This window comes from Elaeis guineensis, chromosome 3, assembly GCF_000442705.2.
Source record: "Elaeis guineensis isolate ETL-2024a chromosome 3, EG11, whole genome shotgun sequence".
Lineage (NCBI taxonomy): Eukaryota > Viridiplantae > Streptophyta > Magnoliopsida > Arecales > Arecaceae > Elaeis > Elaeis guineensis.
In genome coordinates this window covers 94,264,183-94,290,122 of record NC_025995.2, presented here as the reverse complement: position 1 = coordinate 94,290,122, position 25,940 = coordinate 94,264,183, and the positions used below count along the sequence as shown (strand labels likewise).

The 25,940-nt window shown below is 39.0% G+C and overlaps 1 protein-coding gene across 3 annotated transcripts in view; it reads left to right on the top strand.

The window, feature by feature from the left end:
• The window catches only part of LOC105041957 (vacuolar cation/proton exchanger 3), a 28,945-nt gene extending 9,860 nt beyond the window's left edge, over positions 1-19,085 (top strand). For 2 of the 3 annotated variants that reach the window (XM_010919033.2, XM_073254022.1), the window contains 6 exons: positions 213-347; positions 8,046-8,162; positions 8,248-8,301; positions 15,094-15,210; positions 17,869-17,962; positions 18,425-19,085. In XM_010919033.2, the coding sequence (XP_010917335.1) occupies positions 213-347; positions 8,046-8,162; positions 8,248-8,301; positions 15,094-15,210; positions 17,869-17,962; positions 18,425-18,435 (528 nt within the window). In that variant the 3' untranslated portion in view covers positions 18,436-19,085. The remainder of the gene's footprint in view (positions 1-212; positions 348-8,045; positions 8,163-8,247; positions 8,302-15,093; positions 15,211-17,868; positions 17,963-18,424) is intronic. The other variant, XR_831448.4, reaches the window with a different exon arrangement.
• The last annotated feature ends 6,855 nt before the right edge of the window (positions 19,086-25,940 follow it).

Genomic DNA, 25,940 nt, shown 5'->3' with positions numbered 1-25,940 from the left:
TCAGATAGACAATTTGTGATATCATGTTTTCTAGTGAAACTGTTTTCATGGAAGACCAGTCCAGAGCAGCATTATGAAATTTTATTTTTCAGTGTTGGATCATGTGATATAGCTAACTTCATGCTTATCCATGCATGCTTCTTTGTTAGTCTTGATATTGTTGTTTGTATATATAATTTTTGTACATTTTCAATAATTACTGGGTATGATAGGAAGAGGGGCGGAACAAGGATGATTCTGATGCAGTGGAAGTTCCAGAGTTAGGCCAATGGGAAGCAATCTCATGGCTTGCTGTTTTGACCATTTGGATTTCTGTTCTTTCTGAATACCTTGTTAATGCCATAGAGGTAATAAATTGTTCAATTATTTTTTTCCCATCTATCTGTTGCTTATTTGTGCCATTAATCTCTATTTTTAGGTTTTAGCATATCTCTTTGGAGTTCTGATATTGAAACATAAATTGGAGAGTGGAGATTTTTGTATATATCAACCTAACTGTTGAATTGTATGTTGAAATGAATCATACATATCAGGAATTCTTTTGGTGATTTTCTTGAAGAGGGGCTTAGGGTCTATAAAAGGGGAGCCATATGCCTTGTATTTTTAGATTTTTTGGAATATTTGTAGGTTTTGGGTTCTCTCTCTCTCTCTCTCACACACACACACACAGAGACACACAAAGACACATGCACATGCTTCTTTTCCTCTTCTCATTCCTTTTTTTCATGTATATTTTATTACCTATTGGAAACCTTCTTTGTTTTTGCTGTTCATGACTGATTTGCATGATAAACCTGTTGGAACTTTTTTTTTTCTTTGCTGTTTATGACTGATGTTAATGTGGCTTGAATTTTGGATATTTTTTATGGGCTCGAACTATGACCCGATTCGAAAAGCCCGCGTTGCGACCTGAATGGAATTTTTTGGAAAATCAAATTGCGGCTAGGGTTTGGAGAGTTCTGAGTGATTGTATCTCTTTTTTCATTATAGTGAAATTTTTCTCTCGTGTCTTGTCCGTGGACGTAGGCTTTTCAGCTGAACCATGTAAATCCTGTATCTGTTTTTCTTCTCTTCTCTATTCTGTGTGATTGTACGAATCTGTGTGTATCCTATTTTTGTGCTTGCTGTAACAACTAATTTGCATGATAAGTAATGGAACTATTAGTAAATATTTTATTTGTTTTTGTGCACATGCTAGAGGCCATATTTGATCTGATTGTCATTTCTGATGAAAATCTTTATATTCTTTGTGCTGGAATCTTGAAATGCTATTTTTCCGCTCCAAACCCGTTGTAAAGTATGAACCTAATATATCCCTTTCTAAATTATAAACCTAATATAAAGCCACTGTAGCCACAGGTTGGTTTTTTTTGTTTTTGTTAGAATGGATCATTCATGCACTTCTTTTGTGAATACATCTAGAAAGATCAGAAAACAAAATATCCTTGAGAGGTCTCGAAATTTCGCCCATATCAGTCCAAAGTAACGGCCCATAGTGCTCCGTGACAAATGCAGGCACCTAGTTGGTTGTTGAGTTCGCTTTTCGGAAGATATGCCTGATACTGAGGTCCGCACAGCCGATCAGTGGGGTCACTGTCTCGCAGGAGGGGGTGGGTAGCATCATCTTGCACACACTCTCGGATCCAAGTCACAACCATGGCCGAGTCACCCTCAGTGATCAGACGATTGGCCCGAAGGATCTGACGAGTGTAAGTGATCCCGGCCCTTGCAACCCAAAGCTCCGTCGCAAGTACTAAGGGCTCATAGAGATATGTTTCTCCAACCGCTATCAATCTGGATGTAGGGTCACGGATCATAAAACTAATGCCTCCACTTCTGCCCCTAACACTGGTGTCAAAATTGACTTTGAGACGGATCGCTACATGAGCAAGATGGGAGTCCCAGGCAAGGTTGGCGGACTCAGTATTGGAATCTGTGCTGGCCAGCTGACGGTACAGATCCTTATCGGATCAAATCGACGCGAATCGACATAGAGGAGAAGGGAACTGAGAGGAGGAAAAGAGAGAAAGAGAGGAGGGGAGGAAAAGAAAAGGAGGGACGGGAAGCCGCCGGAGGGTTGTCGGACAACGCAATCATGGCCTTCGGCACCACGAGCGTGAAACAGAGGCAATCATCTTGTTTCATGATTTTTTTTAAAAAACTCCAATTATAATAAAGTTGGCAATGCATCTATCGGTTTCACTTAAGTGAAGCCGGCAAATCCATTGTCGGCTTCATTGTTTTTGGGTTTAAAAAAAAAAAATTCAAACTATGAAGCCGATAATGGGTCACCGGCTTCACTTAAGTGAAACATTCATCTTCTTTTTTTAAAAAGCCGATGAGTGAGCAGGGCGGTTGTCCGTATTCTAGATCGTGGCTCCGCTCGTATGTTTTCTGCGGTCTGGCGGCCACAGTGGCCACCTGGCTCCCTTCGGCAATCTCTTGGTTGGTTGCACCTCGCTTTGGCACAGTGGCTTCTCCTTTCTCTCTCTCTTGCTCGATTAAATGTCCTATCGGACGATGTCGAGCTACGAAGGCCTCCTTGGCCCTCCGACGGCCTCAGTGGGCCACCACTAGCCTCCGATGGCATCATCTCCTTTCTTCCTTTCCTTTCTCTCTTCCTCTCTTTCCTTCGCCCTCCTTCGATGTGCCATTTTTCTCGACTGAATCATCCCGATTTGCCGCTAGGATGGCTCGGAATGCCTGGAACCATCTGGTTCGGCATGGTTCGGCGATCTTTGGTCCCAGATCTTGGATGGTCTCAAAGTCACATCAATCACCTAGCTACCAAGGGCAGAGCTCTTTTCAGTATGAATCTTGTCGGACACCTCTTCGCCTCAAACACTGGGCTGTTCTTGGACAGCTAGATATGATGAGCAATGTAAGCTGCTTTAATATCGACTATCCACAACACAGCTGCCTCAGCACACCACCTCAACAGATCCAGTAATACCTAGACTGGAGCCCGAGTGTGGTAGGCAAGGTTATGCATGCTCGCTAGGTGCCACACTTGTGAAGCTCTTGCACATAGAAATAGCACATGCTCAATAGTCTCATCGTCCATGCCACAAATTGGACAAACGGGTTGGAGATCCATGCCTTTTTCTCTCAAGACTGACCTGGTCCTAAGCCGCCTCCAGGCGACTTTCTAGATGAAAAGACTCACCTTCGAATACATTTTGGTCCTTTAGATCCACCTAATATCCAGGTGCCTAGTAGGCTCCCTCCGATACCGACCTCAGAATGCAAGAGGATCTTCAGACTTTAACATCTTATGTGCTATGGGTCGGGATTGCTAGAGAATGTACATGCTCTGCCAAGTGCTCACCAAACAACTAGGCAACTATCCCCGCATCCCAGCCTCTGCCATCTTGAATAAGTACATTGTAGATCCTCATCGAGTCCTTAACTTTCATGCTGATAAAGGTTGGCCATTGCCTTAATGGCAGATCAGCAATCCACAGATCCAATAGGATGTTCACGGATTGGCCATCCCCCACCTGCCATCTCGTTTGGATGATAACCTCGAAAGCCTGCTCACAAATCTCTCCATAGGAAAGAACAACTCCGAGACACATGAAGCACCTCACCAGCCATCTAGGATCCATACCTGGCTCTCATCACCCTGCTCCAACAATCGGGATCCAGAAGAAATCGGGCCGCATGCCTGGCAATCAGGACCTCTTGTCTAGCAACCAGGGACTGTATCCCTAGATCTCTATATGATGTCCGAAGCCAAAAGGTACACACCGTCGCCTCCGAAAGACGATCCCCACATAAGTCTTTGGAAGTGCTGCTCGAGCTTCACCATCAGGATCTTGGGCAGTATTGTATTTGAGAGGAGATAGACGGATATGGAATTAAAAACTGACCTTACTAGGGTGACTCTGCCCATCATCGAGAGAGTTCCGACTTGCCATCCCTCAAGCCGCTCCCAGATTGACCGCTTTACCTCCACACACTTGGACCTTCCGAGCCTGCGACCAGACATGAGAACCCCTAGGTAGCGCAGTGGCCCGTTATGCTTCGAGACGCCGAGAATGTCCCTGATCATGTGTGGACGGGTGTCCTTGGACTAAAATGCACTGTGGACTTGAGAAGTTCACTATCTGATTCGATGCTGAGCAGTACTCCATAACTCTCTTGAAGCTAATTACATTCTGGATAGAGGCTCGGCCTACCAACAAGCAGTCATCTGCAAAAGCCAAGTGCAAGATTGGCTTGGCCCCCTGGAGCTGGAAGGTAGGGTTCCAGATCCGCCAGGTAGGGTTCCAGATCCGGCCTCTGGAACGCAGCACGTAGGGCTCGCAGAGGGCATCAACATGAAGAATGAATAGATACAGGAATAAGGGACTGCGGCTGATCGTGGAATGGAAGAAGTCCGAGAGCATCCTGTTGATTAGGTAGCAACGATAGGACTACAGATGTATGCCATGATCCAACCGATCCAATGGGGGTGGAACCCAAACCCCTCTGGGGCCTATTATAGGAATCACCAACTCATGCGATCATAAGCCCACTCCAAGTTTGTTGATTCCACTACAAATTTGCAATTTTCTGCACAATGTTTGTTGAACAGCGGCCTTCTCTATTCTTTAAACCAATCTAGACCTACAAAAGCTCATAAACCCTCATTGGAGAGGCCTATAACCTAGGGCTGCATTATTATTGCCTACTTTATATATGTAGGTTCCCAGTCCTTTACCAGAGCTATTTTGGTACTTTACCAGAGCTATTTTGGTACTTTGCGAGCTAAAAGAATTGCATTTGTGATATCAAAGTTGAGAAATATGTAGTCAAGGGCCAATCAAATATTCAAAGACGATTTTTTTTTAAAAAAAATTTCTTTTTTGAGGTGAAATGGGAGGAAGCAAATGCTTTTTTCCCCAGTATTATTAAATCAAAGAAGAACCTTTACAAGGCTTGTCCCCCTGAAACAGAGGAGGTTTCAGGAAATAGAGAGGGTCAAGCAGTAGAACAAAACAAGCACAAGGAATAAAAGTAAAAGAACCAAAACAGAGATCAGACCACGTCGTTGGTTGGAAATGAAGACGAACTCAAAGAAGTGCTGGCAGAGAGTGAACCAAGCCTGTCCTATAGCGGCACATGCAATTTCATTTTTTATACCCTAACATGCTAGTGCTAGGTTTTTCTTTTATAATACTGAAACTATATATTCTGGTTCAAGTTAAACTTATGCATCTATGCTTGAATAACAATGAATAGAAGAAATTTGGCAAAGAAAGGCATTTCCCAAATTTTCGATCCAAATCTAATAAGTCCAAAAATAACCTAATTGGATTCAATTTTTGATATTGTCATTTGATAGCTAGTTTTGACATCCCTTAAGGGGTTGTTCTTTTGTGGGTAAATACCTTAGGAAAGTTGGTTAATTTTTTCATTGACCAATTTACCCATGTTCTCATACTTTTCAAGATAGGTAAGTTACTTTACCATGGGCAACATTTACCCATAAAATGGAAAAAATCTTTATCCATCTATGGGGTGGCTAAATCATTTTTTCATCAGTCAGTAAAGTAGATATTTAATGTTGTACCTAAAATGCCCATCCTCATTTCCAATGTCTCCATCATTCAATGCTTAATAACTTAGTCAAATCTAAAAGTATAAGGGATATCATGAGAAATATGGATAAATTTTACCAACTTATCCAGAAAAATAGTAATGTAAAAGAACTTGGGTAACAAATTCCGAAGCCACTTTCCTATGTGTAAAAGAATATAGGTAAATTATTTTCCTATGTAAATATTGTCTGAAAAATATTTACTTAGGAAAGTATGGATTCTCAGGAAAATCTTTTACCTGCAAAAGAACGGGCCCTAAATATGTTATACTTTCATGTAAAATATTGATTATTCAAATTATATTTTCAGTTGATTACAATTTTAAACATCATGTTTCTTTTGGATCATTGGGATCATATTTGTAGGAAACATGTATTTGTCCAGGGTCTAATATTTTTGAAACACAGCACTTTGTGCATTTAGGTTGTTCTTAAAAACATGTATGATTAATTTGACTCAAATAGCTTCTGATATGAGTTCAACTTCTTGTTTCATTTATCAAAAACATGTGTCTTGCACAATATTAACAACTACAGTGTCCTACTTTATGAGGAAAGAAAAGGGATTCTTTTAATGTATCTTACTGTCTGTGGGTGTAACTTTTGGATTTGGCTCATGCTGTTCCATTTTAACACATCATTGTTGGCACAATGTTGTACGTTGCCAACCCAGAACTGACAAGGACATGACTTACAATGCTTTGATCCTCGCTTGTATTCTCTCTACTGTTTTATTTCTATAAGGTTTTTGTTTAATTATTACTTCAGATTTTCTCCATGTAAAAGCGAGATTCTCAAGCTATATAGTTGCAGGCTTCTGATTAACACTTGTTCTTCCTTTGTCATACTTTCAGCTATAAACTACAGAGTTAAATAACAGAGCTTTTAACAAGGGATCTAAAAATCTTGTTTTGCCACTTATTCCTACCAACAAATGCCTTTGACCATGGTTAGAGCCTTCTAGTTCTTTCAGTATGCTGTCCAGGCTTTTATGGTGCGAAAACCTTGCATTTATTATGTTGTTAAGAAACTCTAGGGTCATGCTGGATGCGACATCATTTCATGTATACTGTAAGCAAAACCATCAACCAGTATCTCAACTATTTATTGACAGCTTTATGAATCATCATTGCCAATGACTCCTATTTAGGGCCATCTCTGATGTTATGTGGGACACCCTAACATTCACACATTTCAAATTTGGATCCATCTCATCATAGTTTGACATGTTTTATAGCTTGCTGTCAACTTATGTCAACCTTTAATTTTTCCCATTTGAGGTTGGGATTAGCAATAGTGGTGTTGACCAAGATTTTAAATCCCGTGGCATGGAGGTATCCTGATATCTCTATAGGATGGGATGCCCCCTTGTCCCACACCATCCAACAGCCATCCCGGTCATGCATCCTGGTAGATATCCTCTATTTCTTTCTCTTTTTTTTTTTCTTGTTTTCGTTCTTTTTTTCTTTCGTTCTTTTTTTTTTCTTTTACCTTCTTTTCTTTCCTTTTTTTTTTCTTTCTTTTTCTTATCCCTTTCTTTCTTCCTTTTTTTTTTCTTTTTCTTCTTCCTTTTCTTTCCTTTCTTCCTTCTTTCCTTTTTTTTCTTTTCTTCTTCCCTTCTTTCTTTCTTTTGTTATTCTTCTTCTTTCCTTTCACTCTTTCTCTTTTTCATTTTCCTCTTTCTTTTCTCTTTCTTCTTCTTTTCTTGCATGGATGGGTTTTGAAGTCCCGATCCCGTCCTGGTCCCGTTTTCTCACAGGAATGGACTGGGACGGCCGGGACACCCCCATCCCGCTGGGATGTAAAACCTTGGTGTTGACATTGGTGCATGTATGCGGGAGTTAATTTTCATTAAAACCTAAGTTTTAGGTGTTTGTATGTGGTGGTCTAGATTTTCATGGCCGAGTCTTATCGGTTGTCTTTTGCCTCTGAACCTGAAATGTCCAGTACACTTTATATTCGAATACTGGAAAATATGCTGGATGCAGCTGACATGAGGTTGCTTAATTGCCTTATCCAAGCATCTTGTCACAGCTGAGTTTTTTTTTTTTTTTTTTTAATTTTTAAATAATGTGTCAATTGTCAATTCAACTGTCACTCTCAGGTTTTTTTAATTTGCATTTTAAAACCTTTCTTGGGATTTAGTACTGAAGATACTGCATTGCTTCTAAATAAGTTCAGCCATCAGAAATCCAACCTTTTCCAAAAACTATATTGTCTCTTTTTGGGAAAATGTCAAATTGTGTATCTTTATTTCTGTATGGCGGACAACGTATTCCAATATGCTTTTGCATATCATTATTGATTCTTAGAAAGACTATTTTTTGAAAATGCTGCTATCTACAACACATCTGTCATCCAGAAATGCGGAAGAGTTCTTGAAGGTTACCCTTTTGATTAAGGATTGTAGTATGATGATAACTCTATGAATAACTGTCTGTCTTGTCTGGTTCTATTTCAGGGAGCATCCACCTCGTTGAACTTGCCAATGGCTTTTATTAGTGTTGTTTTGCTTCCTATTGTTGGCAATGCTGCTGAGCATGCAAGTGCAATTATGTTTGCTGTTAAGGATAAACTGGTAAGTGTTTTGAAAAGCATATTCATCCAACTGAAGTCGTTGCATATTAGTTTTCTCTATCTACCTCATTCTATTTTCACTGTAGGACATAACGCTGGGGGTTGCAATTGGATCATCTACCCAGATATCAATGTTTGTGGTAATGCTCTGAACATTTTTACAGGTTTAAATTATGCTGCTGGTATTAGAATAAGTTCTTCTTAGTCTATAAGCAGTGAATGGCCCGGGAACTTTCCCTGGACAAAATGATTTATATCATTCAATTACATCTTCTTATCATCAATTAACTTTTTAGGCTTTCTGATCAGCCAGGAAATAAATACAGGGAGGGGACTTTTCTCTAATATGCTTAAAATAACTAATGAAATGAGAGGTAGGGATAATTTAGGTTTTGGTATGTCTTAGTTGTTGAGCGAATAATCGGTGACTATGGCCTAATATGCTTAAAATGACTAAGAACTTAAACCACTAAATGGGGAGCTTCATCGTCAATCCACCTCTCTCATTCTGTCAATCATTTTATCTACACCTAAGAAGAAGCTAAATTTGCTTCAATGAAATGAGAGGTAGGGATAGGAAAGTTGCTGATCAAGTACAAGGGTGGATAGGAAACACAAGGTGTTCATACTCAGGCTGCTTCTCATTGATGAATTTGAGAAATATCTTGTGGTAGTTGGGAGTGGAGTGAAAGCACTAATATTATCAATTGCAAAAATATCTGTTGGTTAAGAAGGGGACCATATATCTGGCTATTTGCTGATTATGTATTGATGTTGGAGTCGACTAAGATAATCGAGGTTACATTATTAAAAATATAGTAATTTTTTTTAAATAATTAATCTTCATCATGTAATCAATAATGTGCTTGACCATGCATAGTCGTGTTTGGCATTATTGTCACGTCCCAAACCTAACAATATAAAATCAAAGATACAAATCCAACAATAAAAGTAGTATATATAATGGTGATCATGTATAGAGATTCTTACATCTATCGGTGATCGATCTAAATATAGAAATCGATGAGCTCTTCAATCAATGAACCTGAAATCAAGATATTTTGCTCGATATCTTTTTGTACAATAATTGCAACTCTACATGATCAGGATTAAACATAAAAATCATGTGTGATTAAGGATAGAAAAATTATGGAAAAATCCTTAAACATTATAAGTATAGGACTCTCCTAGGATCAACCAATTGATCTGGGTTACGTAGGTATCTGGACCCTCCACCGATCCATAAGATTTTTAGAAAAAGAAAATCATGAAGAGAGAAAATTTTAGGGAGAGAAAATAGAGATAGAAAGTCCTACATTCTAGAGAGAGAAAGCAAGGGTTTCGATTGAAGGGAGAGAGAGAAGAGAGAGAAACTCTCTTTTTTACTTATTTATTATTATTATTATTATTATTATTTTCTTTTCTTTCCCTTTTTCTTTTCTTTTTCCCTTTTTTCTCTTTTTTTTCCTTCCCAAGGGAAAACAGAGGACCGCACGTCCTCTTTTTTTCCTCTTCTTCCTTCACGGAACAGGGGACTCTTTGTCCCCTCCTTGTCGGCGATGCTTGCGACTGGAGGGGAAGGCCACAGTGGTGACCGGCGACTGGCGGTGGCAAAAACGCACCGGAAAAATCAAGAATAAGATGTGGAAAAATAGGAGAATTTGGTAGCTTCAATTTTTGAGAAGAAATTCGGCGATAGCCAATCAAAATCCCAACACCTAAGGCTATGGAAGATGAGGAGAAGGATTAGGGAGACTTCTACCTTTTTTTTCGACGAGCACGAAGAAAACCGTCCGAAATCAATGGAGGACGGCTGCTTCCCGATGATGGACGATGATTGGAGGAGGTGGCAGTAATAGGTGGCCGACAGTAGCAGAACAAGGGACGGCCGGCGGCCAGTGGCCGGCCAACAAAAGAAAAATAAAATTTTCGAAAAAACAGGGGACCTCCATTTTTTCCTTCGTTTCTTCGGTCATCGGCGATCACTGGGGCCCATGACCTTCGAAAAAGGTAGCAGATAGGTGGGGGGTTCACGATCCAGAGGTGTGGCACCATAGATGGTGGTGCCGGTGGCAGGAACATGGAGGAGGAAGGTTCGTTCAAAACAGAGAAAAACAGGGTTCTCTTTTCTTGATTTTTTCGGCAAAGCAGGTGGTCGATGGCAAGGCCTGGGGCCAAAAGAAGATAGGGAAGAGATGGAAGGATCAAGCCCTTATCTTGGCTCCGGTGAGGCCTCACGATGAGGTTCCGATGATCTTTTTCTAATGGCAGCACCAAGAAGGACGCGAGATGTTTCGAACAATCCATGGCGATTTCATCAAACAATTCAAGATGGAGATCTAAGGGAGGGAATGGGGATTTTATAGATGGGATCCAGGGCTCCAGGAGTCCCAATCCTATTTTATTTTAAAGAGGGAAGACGGGCTCTATCGGGAGTCCTCTTCCGTTGAGTTCTTTCTTTTTTTTTTTAATGCTTTAAAGGTCGTGCAAGAGGAAGAAAAAATATCTTGGGCCAGGTCTTTACATTCTTTCCCCCTTAAAATAATTTCGTCCTCGAAATTAAGTTATGTTGTTTGAGGTACATACTTCAAAAGTATACATTCTTTATGTCATTCTCAAGCTTCCAATAATACCTTATATATTATCTATTTCTCATGATCCTGATATAACAAAATTATATGAAATCTCAGATTCATTCCTTCTATATTGTTTTCTCAATTTTTTCAAAGAACAGTAATATTTTGAACTTGTATTAAAATACTGTAGTTATTTATCCAATACATTCCACTCAATGTTCATAATTGTCTAAGAGTACCTAGGATAGAAAATAAAGAAAGGCCGAACATTGGGCACTCTTTACAATCATCGATTTCTTTTTTCTTTTGACCTTCCAACAAATTTAACAGGTGGACTTTCATCTTAAGAAAATCTTAACCTTCTATGTCAGTTCGAGTAACAATGTTAAATTTCAAAAAATGAGATCTGTGTCAAGACATTCTAGGTTTGAACTAACAAAAGAACTATCAAGCTATTAACAATAAACTTGAGATATCTAGGGTTTCTTGGCATTATCTGCAATGAAATAACCTACTGGCAAAAATTGCACAGCTATGATAAAATTAAGTCAAAAATTAGCAGCATCCTTTCATTATCAATATAATCCTTATTTGCAACTAATATATTCCATCATAATATCTTTTGAATCAAAGAATTAGTATTTCTAATCAATTTAAACCACCACGCTTTTGCTGTGCACTCTAATCTTAATTTATCAAATTATATAGGTTTATTGAATGATAAGAATATCCTTGTATGTTAGATCAATCAAAAATAGATTCAACCTTCAAATTTCATATAAAATTTAGAGCAAAACTTTAAGTTTTCTTGTCTTTACTACCTTGGGTATAGTACATCAAAATTAAATCTTGATCCACTTTTTATGTTTGAAATCATTGCATAAGCTTCATCACTCAAGAATCCAACATGTCTAGAATTAATTGGAGTTAATCTTGAATTTATCTTACAATCATTTAGACAATTTTCAAACCAACCTTTCTTTACAAAAGAGTTAACTCCAACTTGAACAAACTAGAAAAACTCAAGTCAACATCTTTGTAAGTAGAATCAACTTGGTTATATCTTGTAGAGCTCCCTTCATCACAATCCTTAACATCAATCGATAAATCCAAACAAAATCTTATCCCTTATATGTTAAGGCTTATATAAGTCATTCAAAATTTAACAATAGCAGGAGATCTTAAATTAGCTCAGAAATTTAAACTTTGACTTGAATAATTAATATACTTTACTATCTTCAACAATCATAAGAAAAATTAAAGAATCTAATCCAAAGATGGTAATATGAATTATTAAAGATTCCATCATAATATGTATATCATACTCTAACAAAATTAATTTTCTTATTCAATTTAACAACAATATCAAAACACCTTAGATCCACTTAGAAAAGCAATCTTCTGACTTAAAATTCAACACAACTTGAAAGATCAAGAAATCAGATCCAAATATAATTTTTTTTGAATAACCAAAGATTTCACCAAGATGTATATCTCATATTCTTATAATAAAATTCAAGTATATTATTATTTTTAATCTAAATTTGAGTTTCATATATAATTCTCTTATAGGTTCAATGCTCGAAAATATTTTTCTCTCATATAATACAATTCCTTCTTAGACCATACTTTAATTAACTTTCTTCTGATAAGTTCAAAATTTATAATGCTCAGGTAATTAACATCGAAATCAAAAAAATTATCATGATCTTCACCCATATAAGTTTAGCATTCCAAAATCGAGTATACTTAACACAACATATCAATATCTCCCACCTCATTCCAAGGTCAACATTTCTCATACTAAGTCAACCCCACTAATTGAAATCCAAGATATAACTTGTCAATTCTATTATAGACATCATATGCCACTTATGCATAAATTTCATCATAGTATCTATTGATTCGAAATCCAAATATTGAATCCTTTCTACTATGTCTATCATGTCTCTAATGATCATAACCTCCAATTCAAATATCACTAAAGTCACAATCTCGAATAATTATAACATTAAGCTCAAATACTAAAGTCATTTCCCTAGTGGTCATAACCTAAACTCTAATATCATTCTATCACATCCTTAGTCATCATAACCTTAAGCTCTGATATTATCTGTCATACTCTGTTGATCATAATCTAAAATTTTGATTTCGCTTATGTCACAGTCTCTAGTGATCTTAAATCTGAGCTCTGATATCACTCTGTCATGCCCCGAACCCAACAATATAAAATCAAAGATACAAATCCAATAATAAAAGTAGTATTTATAATGGTGATTATATATAGAGATTCTTTCCTCTCTCGGTGATCGATCTAAATACAGAAATCGATGAGCTCCTCAATCAATGAATTCGAAATCAAGATATTTTGCTCGATACCTTTTTATACAATAATTGCAACTCTACATGATCAGAATCAAAAATAAAAATCATGTGCGATTAAGGACAGTAAAATTACAGAAAAATCCCTAAACATTATAAGTACAGGACTCTTCTAGGATCAACCAATCGATCTAGGTTACATAGGTATCTGGACCCACCATTGATCCATAAGATTTTTAGAGAGAAAATCATGAAGAGTGAGAAAATTCTAGAGAGAGAAAATAGAAAGAGAAAGTCCAACATTCTAGAGAGAGAAAGCAAGGGTTCAGACTGAAGGGAGAGAGAAGAGAGAAACTCTCTCATTTTTTTAGTTATTTATTATTATTATTATTATTATTATTTTTCTTTCCCTTTTTCTTTTCTTTTTCCCTTTTTCCTCTTTTTTTCTTCCTTCCCAAGGGAAAACAGAGGACTGAACGTCCTCTTCCTTTCCTCTTCTTCCTTCATGGAACAGGGGACTCTTTGTCCCCTCCTCCCTGTCGGTGATACTCGCGACTGGAGGGGAAGGCCACAGTGATGACCGGTGACAGATCCGACGACTGGCGGTGGCAAAAACATGTCGGAAAAATCAAGAATAAGATGTGGAAAAATAGGGGAATTCGGTAGCTTCAATTTTTGAGAAGAAATCTGGTGATAGCCAACCGGAGTCCCAACACCTAAGGCTATGGAAGATGAGAAGGATTAGGGAGACTTCTACCTTTTTTTTTCGGACGAGCATGAAGAAAACCGTCCGAAATCAATGGAGGGAGGATGTCTGCTTCCTGATGATGGACGATGATCGGAGGAGGTGGCGGTAACAGGCGGCTGACGGTGGCGGAACAAGAGACGGTCGGCGGCCAGTGGCCGGCCAACAAAAGAAAAATAAAATTTTCGAAAAAACAGGGGACCTCCATTTTTTCCTTCGTTTCTTCGGTCATCGACGATCACTGGCGGCCATGACCTTCGGGAAAGGTAGTAGGTAGGTGGGGGGTTTACGATCCTGGGGTGTGGCACCATAGATGACGGCGCCGGTGGCCGAAAAATGGAGGAAGGCTCGTTCAAAATAGAAAAAAATAGGGGTTCTCTTTTCTTGATTTTTCCGACAAAGCAGGTGGTCGGCGGCAAGGCCTGGGGTCAAGAGAAGATAGGGAAGAGAGAGAGAAAGGATCGAGCCCTTACCTTGGCTCTGGTGAGGCCTCACGATGAGGTTCTGATGATCTTTTTCCAATGGCAGCACCAAGAAGGACGCGATATGTTCCGAACAATCCATGGCGATTTCATCAAACAATTCAAGATGGAGATCTAAGGGAGGGAATGGGGATTTTATAGATGGGATCTAGGGCTCCTGGAGTCCCAATCATATTTTGATTTAAAGAGAGAAGACGGGCTTTATCGGGAGTCCTCTTCCGTTGAGTTCTTTCCTTCTTTTTTTTTTTTAATGCTTTAAATGTCGTGCAAGAGGAAGAAAAAATGTCTTGGGCCAGGTCTTTACAATTATTTAGGTTTATAGATAACATTTACCCTCATAATACCTCGGACCATTAACTCATGTAGATTAGATCTTAGGCCATTTAGAGCTAACCAAATAACCTAAACACATTCTTGTTACTCATCTTGGCCCAAATGTTTACAGCTGTATAACTTTGTCAATATATAGACATGATTGGTGAGGTTAAATCTCTAAAAGAGCTACTTCACTGAGCTACAAGGACTGGTAATAAGAAGCTCAATCTTAATTCAATCCAGATACTATTAAAGGTCAATAGGATTATTCTAGATCCTAAGTATATCTATTTACATGAAGCTCCTGCATTATGTCCAGGCTGCAGCAACCTCCCATGGATGCTCTGTTATTTTTAGCTAGTATGAGATAAAACTTTGCTGCATCTTCAGTTACTACAAGAATAGAAGAAACTGGCATGTGTATAAGCTGTTTAGATATGATAATTATTTGTCTCATAGTCTTTAAATATTAGATGGTGCTGGTGATTGCAGATTCCATCCTGTGTGGTTGTTGGTTGGATAATGGGAAAACACATGGACTTGAATTTTCAACTATTTGAGACCGCTGTTCTCTTCATAACTGTACTGGTTGTGGCATTTATGCTACAGGTCCGTTCTGAAACTCTGAAATTTCTGTTGGAAGATATATATATTCATTTTGTTGCTTAAGCTTTAAATGTTTTTTACTATCATAGTTGAAATGTGTTATCTTGCTTGTTTTGAGTAGACAACATCTTCGTAGATCTCATGCATCTGTATTGGATTGAACTGTTTTGTTTTCTCATATGTTGGAATTATCTTCCCTGAAAGCTTTTGCTTGACCAGCGATGCTCCTTTCCCAAAGAGGAATCGTCTTCTGCTACCCAAGTCTGTTGGAGTTTACTGGGAATCTATTTCTTGAGGATGATAGAGCAGGCACTGAGCATAGTAGGCCTTCTGAGGATTGCAACTTACCATTTAGGCAACTTACCATTTAGTTAATGAAATTTATTTAACTTTGAGAATTTTTTCTTTTCAATAAAAAGCAATATTGTTCTGTAATTTAATGGATTCTAGGTTGAAGGTCATTTTGTTTAAGCAGATTGGATTATGTCAAAGTTTTGAGAAAGGATTCAGAGATGTATGCTTATGTAGGGGTGTGAATGAGCCGAACATGAGCAAGCCGGACTCAGCTTGGCTTGAAAACTGGGGATGCCAAGCTTGAACTTTTCTAAAGCTCAAGTCAACTAGAAAAAGCCAGATGAAGGTCAGTTCAGTAAATTAGAGATCAGGCCTGAAATAAGCTAGAGTTGACGTGATGTTGGTGAGTTTAGAGAGAGAATAGATCATCACCTAGAATACTGGAAGAGAGGGCTTCGGTCTTTGTCAGAAATTGGGAATGAAGAAACCTAGAAAAGATAGAGGCCCTGGATCTCTATTCTCCATATGATTCAAGTGAGGGAGGTGATGGTGGTGGTGTGGCGGAGAGGAAAGCTGACAACATGGTAGTTAGTTAGAGAAGACCAGTAGAGAGAGGAAGAAAGTGTGGCGGAGAGGAAGGCTGACGACATGGTAGTTAGTTAGAGAGGACCAGTAGAGAGAGGAAGAAAGTGGCATAGCGATGTAAAGCAGAGGATTCAGGTAGGGGAAGGGAGGTGATTTGCAGGGAGACAGTGAGGGCCATGGGAGAGGAAGGCTGGCAGTGAGATCCTGGGCGGTGTGAAGCTGGGACTTGGGAAAGAGTTTATTGCTTGCGAGTCAGAGAGGAACAGACATCAAACCCAAGGGAAAATGGAGATGGGAGGAACCTTAGGGCATTTGATGCCTTGTGCTATTATTTTATCTGCAGGATCATAATCTTGTAACTGAGAATTTTTCCTCTTCAAAATAGACCTCATCAATATTTAATAATGTATTAAAATATTTTAATTTATAAGTAATTAGTTAACATACTACATATATGTGCATGTCCTTTTTTTACTGATAATATGCTTTAATTTATAAATAATTAGTTAACATAGTGCATGTATGTGCGTGCCCTTCTGTTTACTTATAATTGTAATATATCTTCAAGCTATATGAAGCCAAATATAGGAAGCTGGATCTAGCTTCTGTTCTGTTCATTTATTTTTCAATTTCAAAATTCTAGCTCATGTTGCTCATTTCATTGTCATGGGAGCTGAACACAAGCTGTGCAATAACAGCTCGCTTGTCCTAGTTACTGGGTAAATGTTTCCTTTCTCCTGTTGATTGACATCCTTTGCATGGTACCCATTCCTTCATCCTTGCTGATTTTCAATTTATGGTGAGTTAGTTATCATCCATGAGTCCAGTTATTGCAAATTCATGCCTTGCCTTGTGTTGACTGCTTGGACTTTTCTGTTAATGTATACTTTTCTGACCGCTCTAATGTAGGCAGTCTTAATCTTGACATGTGAATAGGTGAAGCAATGACAAGATCCTTGTGTTGACTGTTTGGACTTTTCTGATAATTTACACAGTTTTCTGAATGTTCTAATGTTGGACATGTGACTAAGTTAAGCAATGCTAAGATTGCTTGACATACTGCTGTTATTTTTCTGTTCTTTGCAGTTGTCATGGCAATTCCAGTCATCTAGAAGAAAAGAGAAGAAAATGAAGAGAGAAACGAAAGTAAAAAGAGGAAAAAAAAAAGGAAGGATATGAATAAAAGAGCAGATAAGCCCGGGGCGGGGTTGGGGGGGTTGTGTGGAGAATTTTGAAAGCAGGAGATAATTGGAATGAAAGAAAAGAGGAAGAGAAACATTTAGATGTTTCGTTTGGAATAAGAAGGAAGAAAAAAGAAAACAAGGGGCAAAGAGTATGTCTATAATTATTGCTAATGAAAGAAAAGAGGAAGAGAAACATTGAGATGTTTCGTTTGGAATAAGAAGGAAAATGGCAAAGAACAGGAAGAAAAAAGAAAACAAAGGGCAAAGAGTATGTCTATAATTATTGCTAACAAGCCCTATTCCACCAATTTGTTGGTGGTTTTATTGGGATCCTTCAACAATTTTGCATATATTAACTTGTCTTAAAAACTCATAAACCGAACTTACTGTGGTTTTTACCCCTTTTTTCGCATATTTAATTCTGGTCCAAATTGTCCACTCCTTAAAATAGTGAGCTCCAAGTTAATCAATTTCATGAAGTGCCAGTTTTGATATTTGCACTTTAAAATTTGCAAAACAGTTGAGCTAGCTGTATTGTAGAAATAAATTTGTTATCTCTGTCACTTTGTCTGATAAATGTTTTTTCCTCCCATTTCAGGATGGTACTGCAAACTATTTCAAGGGGCTAATGCTTATTCTATGTTATTTAATTGTTGCTGCCAGTTTCTTTGTGCATGTTGATCCTGCAGACGGTAAGTAAAGAAAACAACTGAGACTAACTTCTCTGGACATAGAAATATCCTCTTTGGATATACTATGGCCTTAACAGAACCTCAATCATCTAGCAGCCTGGGGATTTTAACTTGTGAGGTATATTAGTTTAATTTGTGCAGCATATTTAAAAGATCTCTAGACATTGGTCAATAAGTTTTTGCGTTAGATTTATTTACAATTGTCAGAATATCAGGATAGGGTCACGGGGTACTTGTCTCTGACTTGTGAACATCATTGAATTTTCTAACACATGCTATGTTAGATGGATAATATTATCTAAAGGGACATTTGGAGAATGATGTGATTTTGTAAGCTCTTTGCCCATTCTTCTCACTGTGATTCATTAATATTTGTGTGGATGGTGTTAGTGTGGAGTTTTTGGAAACCAGTCTAAGCAGTCTTAATTCTAGATTGTTTGAACTGATTTGTTTTTCATACAGGTAACGTTTAATGGCTGAAATGCCAATTAGCCTTCCATGGCATCAAAACAGTAAGATGAGTTCCGACTAGCGTGCAATGCAGCATGTTTTCCATAAGGGAGTTGATGGCATGATGGAATTGTAAAAGGTCATTGATTGCTCAACTGCTACAGCTCCATAACCTCATTTGGTTGTGTTGGCTTGATATTCTGATCACTGAGAGGCTTCTCTTTCAGCTATGTTATAGCAATGCAAGTGGAGAGGTGGAAGCGTTTGTAGTCTATCATTTGATTTGATTTTTTCTTGATGGGGCCTCAGTTCTCGGCCACGGAAAACAGCCTCCATTAGATTAGATCTTGGCTCTTTTCGCGATGAATTCTATAGAATGCAATATGGTGCATGGCACTCCAACGTGTAGACAGGATTTGTCAAATTAGAATTCGTTAACAAGCTTGCATTCATGATGGATGCGATTTTAAGGATGTGATGGTGGAGTGGAGGTATGGTTTTGATAGCATCATTTAGTGGGAAAACATTTTGAAAATTGAAGGCCAGATTCATAATTTTCCAAACGTATATGGGGGTGTATCTGCAACTTGGATTTGTGGTGTCTTATATTGAAAATACCAGCATGGCTCGTAACTTATAATTATTATATTATAAATGAAATTTTTGTATTTAATGCAAATTGGATATTGGCTGTAGAATTTAATATTGGTGGATATTTGGTTAGGATACTATCTTTCAGGATCTTTTTGATACCGTGCGTTATAGCAGGAAGAAAGAAAAATAAAATAGAAATAATCAAATGTGTGGATCAGCCAAAAAATGGTTCGTCTTCACGGGGCGTGCAAATTTCATTATGAGAAAAGAAAAAAAAAATATGAGAGGAGATTACATCTTCTATCTTTGTACACTCAATCTCTCGCTCATAGAAATCTCTCTTACAGAAGTTTTCTCTTTAGGAAGATCTCCTGAATTTTTGAAGCGATCGCTGTTCGCTGTCTAGAAGTTCTGCTCCTTTCTTCGTCGCCTCTGTTCTCAGGTATTCTGTCGAATGAAACCACCATGCACTGTTCTTTGTTCACGGATCAGGCTTTTTATAGCCTTAAAACCTTAAAACAGTATCCCAAAAATTATCCAGAACCGTCAGATCGTGATCGGTAGCTCTCAGGGCCATCCGATTGTGACGTGGTTCATGAAAAAGAGTGTAGACTGTGAGAAATGGGAAGTGAAACGTATTCGGTCCACGGTGGACCATGAGAAATCGAGGGGAAATGGTCTCGCGGTCCACGCGCCCGTCCATAGATCGCCTGGTCCACTATGGATCGGGATATCCGTTGAACCTGCGCGTATGCGTGCTTGGGCCGCGCCCCATGCGCGAGCGCCCAGGCCTGGGCCGTGCTCTGCACATTGGGCCGCGATCTCGCACCCAGGCCTAGGATGTGCTGCCGCGCCACCATTGCTCCACCGACAGCCGTCGGTCCTCCATTGCTTCGGACTTCGTGCAGATTTAAATCGGACGTATTTCCTTCATCCGGACTCCGTTTGAGGCGATCTTGAGCTCGTTGGACTCTGTTTGTCATTACGGATCTCGCTGTGGATTCAATGTGAATCGAATATCAAGGCATCAAATTTTAAAAATCTCCATCTCGACTCGACATTTGGCCTCCTCCTGACTCTAAGAGCTTCTAGATCTTCTTGCCCCCATGCTCTGAGGCAATCGTCTGCTGATCATGGATGGACAGACATGAGAGTCGAGCCAGATCGCTCGATCCCATCTTCGTCGTATGCTGTACTCCTCCTGACTTGAGACCTGCTCGAAGTATCATTCTGCGGCAATAGAAATCTCACTTTGCAATATCGCCTTTCATCCTCTTAAGTCTCGCGTCTCGTGCCCGATCAATCTCTACCTAGAGCTCCACCTGGCTTCTAAAGCTTCACCTCGCACTGGGCTTCCCGTCAGGTAGTAATGTCATCTCGTCTTCTTCTTCTCTTCTAGAATAATCTTATCGCCGCGTAGCACCTTTAGAATTCCTCCACCAACTACCGTCCTGTAGCCTCTCAAATCCAGTCTGCTTAGTGAGATAAGATTCCATCTGAAATTGGATATGTATTGGATCTCCTCCAATCTCCTCATTGCATCATTATGTGTCTTCTAACTGATCGTTTCGATACCTTTGATTGCACAGCTCGATCCATCCGACAGATAAACAGTGCCTTCATTGTTCTTTAGGGAGTCAAGTTGCTTTTCTCTGCAACATAGATGATAGGTGCATGCAGAATCTAAAATTTACTGTTGGGAAGAAGTAGATACCTTGTCAGATATCTCCAAGGTATCACCCTCTGAATCGCTACTGGTTGTCGATACAGTAGCCATCATCCGATCTCTGAGTTGAGAGCAATCTCTGGCTAGATGTCTCAACTCGTCACACCGGTAACATCTGATCTTGCTCAAGTCCCTCGTCCTAGACTCGGACTGCCCTCGTCGTGATCTCTTGTCGCTCCATCTACTGCCTCTTGCTCTTCCAGAAACCACCAAAGCTGAGCTGCCGCCACCTGAGCTCGAAGCTGAGTTCTTTCTCCTGAGAACTTCGTTCTGGAGAATCACCGCGGTGACCTCGTCCATTTTGATAGTGCTTTTCTCCACTAGAAGAGTAGTCATCAAAGACTCATATGAAGGGGGAAGCGACGCTAGCAAGACTAGCGTCCTAGTCTTCTCCTCAACATTCTCGCAAATGCTGGAGAGGTCGGTGAAGTTCTTTTGGAAGTAGTTGAGATGCTCCTGCACGCTTTGTCCCTCAGTCATCCGCAGTTGGTAGAACTACCTCCAGAGGAAAAGAGTGTTGGTGAGAGATTTCGTCATGTATAACTCTTCGAGCTTCGACCACAGCACTGTTAGGAAAGTCTTGCTAAGCACATGGATCACCACCTCATCTGCTAGGTACATGCGGATGGTACTCACCGCCTGCATCTGTAGCCGTCTCTAATTCTGCACCTCCATGGTGGTTGGCTTTTTCTCGCATTAGAAAGCATCGATCAAATCTTGGTGGATGAGCACGTCCTTCACCCTTGCCTGCCACAAAGAGAAATTGCTTTTTCCATCAAACTTAGTGATCTCCATCTTGATTGATCCTGTCTTCTCTATCTTCAGTCTTGCTCACCACCACAGCAATCTACGTCCTGATATCGCCTCACTCTGATATCACTTGTTGGTGAATGTCTGGTCAGGATACCACTTCTCAGGATCTTTTTGATACCGCATGTTGCAGCAGGAAGAAAGAAAAAATAAAATAGAAACAATCAAATACGTAGATCAGCCAAAAAAGGACTCGCCTCCATGGGACATACAAACTTCACTATGAAAAAAAGAGAAAATATAAGAGGAGATCACACCCTCACCCTTGTACACCCAATCTCTCCCTCACAGAAAATTTTCTCTCACAAAAGCTCTCTCTAGAAAGATCCTCTAAACCTCTGAAACGATCGTTGTCTATTATCCGAAGCCCTGCTCCTGCTCTTCTCGACATCGCCTCTGTTCTCAAGTATTCTGCCGAACAAAACGACCACACACTGTTCTCTGTTCACAAATCAGGCTTTTTATAGCCTTAAAACCTTAAAACAGTAGGCAATAGTATCCCACAGCACCCCAAAAACCATCCAGAACTGTCGAATCGTGACCGATAGCTCCCAGAGCCGTCCGATCGTGACATGGTCCACAAGAAAGAGCGTAGACCGTGAGAAATGGGAAGTGAAATGCACCCAGTCTACGATGGACCACGAGAAATCGAGGAGAAACAATCTCGCGGTCCATGCGCCCATCCGTAGACCGCTCGATCCACCATGGATTGAGATATTCGCTGAATCGGCATGCTTGCGCATGGGCCTGGGCCGCGCCCTGTGCGTATGCGCCTGGGCTTGGGCCGTGCTCTGCGCTCTCGGCCGCGATCTCATGCCCGGGCTTGGGACGCGCTTCTGCGGCCGGGCCATGCACTGCCGCGCCTGGGCTGCACACTACCGTGCGTGGCCGTGCGACCGCCGCTTCGTCGGCCCGTCGTCGGCCGCCGTCAGTCCTCTGTCGCTCCAGACTTCGTGCCAACTTAAATCAGACGTATCTCCTTCATTCGGACTCTGTTTGAGATGATCTTGGGCTCGTTGGACTTCATTCGTCGTCGCGGACCTCGTTGTGGGCTTAATGTGGACCAAATCTTGAGACATCAAATTCTAACATTTAAGACTCTGTTTTATATACACCTTAGCATGCCTCCAATGAGTGGGTTTTGTGCGCCATACATGGGAGTGGGTGTGCTAAATCAACCTATCTTCTGCTATCAATTTGCTTCAGATTCTATCGGCCCCCTTTTTGTTGAATCCTATATTTTTATTAAGTGAGATCAACCTAGGCTCCTGGTCCAGGATCTGCTGTAGATACTACATGCTAGATTGAAACAAGAGATGCCTATCTTGGGGGACTGCCAAATAGTATTTTAATTGTGGTGAAATCTTTTGTGCACCGTGGGTGGTGTAGAAAATTCGTCGTAGAGTGCATCATCTTGTCCGATTGATCCACATAGTCATCACTTTCAAACATACATTTAATATCTGCAGGTCGATTTTTTTATTTAAAAATTTTGTATCATGAAAATATCCATTTTTTGAAAAAATTTTAACATTTTATATCCATGTTATGACATCCTGCATCCATAATATGTATAAGATGTCATAATTTTTTTCTAAAGAATAGGAGTATTTTCGTCATTCAAAATTTTCAAACAAAAAAGTCGATCTGCAGGTATTAAATATGCGTTGAAAATGATTGGAGAAAAATGCCTCTCTCATATTATGATATCTTAGGTCATATTATGATATCTTGGGCTATATTACACCACGGGATGTCATAATTTTTTTCAAAAAGTAGAGGTATTTTCGTTATATAAAATTTTTAAATGAAAAAATCGACCTGTAGGTATTAAAGCATGTTGAAAAGTGGTGACTACGTAGACCAATCGGACGAAGCAGCGCACTCCATGTCAGATTTTCTACACCACCCGCGGTGCGCAAAGAATTTCTCTTTGTGTTTTCATTTAGGAAAATAGGGATCTACCTCCAAGCCCAACCCATGGGGAGCTATCCAAATGTTTCTTGGAAGAGTGTGGGTCTAGAAGGGAAATTTTTTGTGCATAGTTGGTGATGTAGAAAATTCGACGTGGAGTGCACCGTCTTGTCCAATTGGTCCATATAGCCATCGCTTTTCAATGCATATTTAATGCTTACAGTTTTACTTTCTAATGCGCATTTAATACCTGTAGTTTGATCTTTTTATTTGAAATTTTGAATGACGAAAATTTTCTTCCTCTTTGAAAAAAGTTATGACATCTTATGACATATTATGACATCTCGTGGTCAAATTATGATTTTTCGTATATAGAAAGTCATAATTTAACCCTAGGATGCCATAATATGGGAGAAGTATTTTTGTCTAATTATTTTTCAATATACATTTAATATCTGTAGTTTTTTTTATTTAAAATTTTGAATGACGAAAATATCCTTCTTCTTTAAAAAAATTATAACATCCTCATATAGGATGTCATAATATGGCCCAGGATGTCATAATAAGGGAGGAATATTTTTGTCCAACCACTTTTTAATGCATATTTAATATCTGTAGTTCTATTTTTTCATTTAAAAATTTTGAATGATGAAAATACCCCTATTCTTTGAAAAAAATTAAAAAAATTATAGAGACACCCCCTCAAGTTTCATCGAATGCACTTGCACCCACTCATATTTAAAACGTCTCAATCGAACCTCTGTAGTTAACGGAATGATTCAATGTCGCCCTTCCGTCTATCGTCGTTAATGGAATGGTGTTACATGATCTTATGATGATATTATATTTTTATGTGATGACAATAATACCCGTACGTTCAACTTATAGTGGAGTGTGAGCCCCATAGCGCCAAAAATGTGGAAGCATGTGCCTCATGTGACTCATGATTTTGGATGCCCTAAATCCAAATAGGAGAAGACCTAAAACCCTAAAATCTAACTTTATGGAGAGAAGAAATTCTCAACCAAGCAACGGCTAGAGAAAAAGATATCTTCAATCAAGCCATGGGTGGAGGAGAGGACATTCGGTAAAGAAAGGGAGGGTTGTAGAGGGAGAAGGAGGTCATGTAAGGTTCTCAGTCAAGTTCTTCCAATTACTCGTCGGCCCGAAATATCGAGTTTTGCAATTATGGAACCAGATCGCCCCTAAGGACCTCATGGACTAGCTCAAATCCTGACCGGCATTTCTTTGGATGCGGGATCTATGAGGTATGTTATTATTTTTCTCATTTTCCATATTTTATCCAATTTTTGGTTTTAATCTCCCACCCCAAATTATATTTCCAAGAAAATGGGGGTTGTGGTTTCTTCCGTTGGTATGATCCTCCTTCAAACGTAAGGGACAAGGATATTATTAATAGACTTTTGCAACGGAACAAGAAGCTTAAAGGCCAAATTTTAGGATACAAAAGAACCGCAAGTTGGCAGTTTGGTGTATGGTAGCATGCTTGTTTGCTATGGTTTTTTATGTAATGGGGTATCAGTTTTAAATGTACTAAGTATACTTTGTTATGTAAGTGGGTCTGCTTTATTTTGGGGATGATATGTAAGCGGGCATGCTTTGTTTTGGGGACATTCGAAGATTAAGTTGTAATGTGTAATGGTTTATGTAATGAGAAAGCAGTTATCTAATGAAGCCAGAATATTTTCTTGTTGAACTTGTGTAATGATTTATGTAATGAGAAACATATGCAAGTTTGGTATGTGATTGCAGAGGGAATGTTTGTTACCTAAGAAACGGATGCAAGTTTGTAATCAGAAATAGATACAAGTTTGTGTAATGTTGCTATGGTAATGTGATTGTAGAGAAAATTTGATTACCTGATAAAATTACAGAGAATCCTATATTGCAGTGTTCGGTATGTGTAGTAATATTGTTATAAAATTATAGAAAATCTTACATTGCAGTATTTGGTATATAATTTAAATTACATGGAATATAAATTAATTCTTTCAAAGTACCTCCATCCTTGCTTATTGATTATTGTCTATTGATTTCATGACAGTATAATCTTTGCTTATTCTCCCAAATTACGAGTGATTTTGACTTATTGATTACATGTAATATAGCATTACCTGTGAAAGTGGTAAAACAAATAGTGTAATTTGATTACCTGTTGCAAAATTACATGTAATCTTGTTAGGATTGTATGTAATTTGATTAATATGATTTTGCTGCACTACATGAAGTTGGAATACCATCTTAAGACATGTTTTAATATGTCATAGATATACCCTCATTTTTTTGATTTTTTCAAATGTTCCCCCATAATATTATAACGTTATTATGAGCTCCCCTCAAGTTTCAAAATGTTACACTTACATCCCCTGTACTTTTAAACAGTGATAGATTCACCCCCTGCTTGTAAAATTTGGTGAATAAGGGTACATTATCTGCTTTGTTTGGAGATACCTGTAAGATATC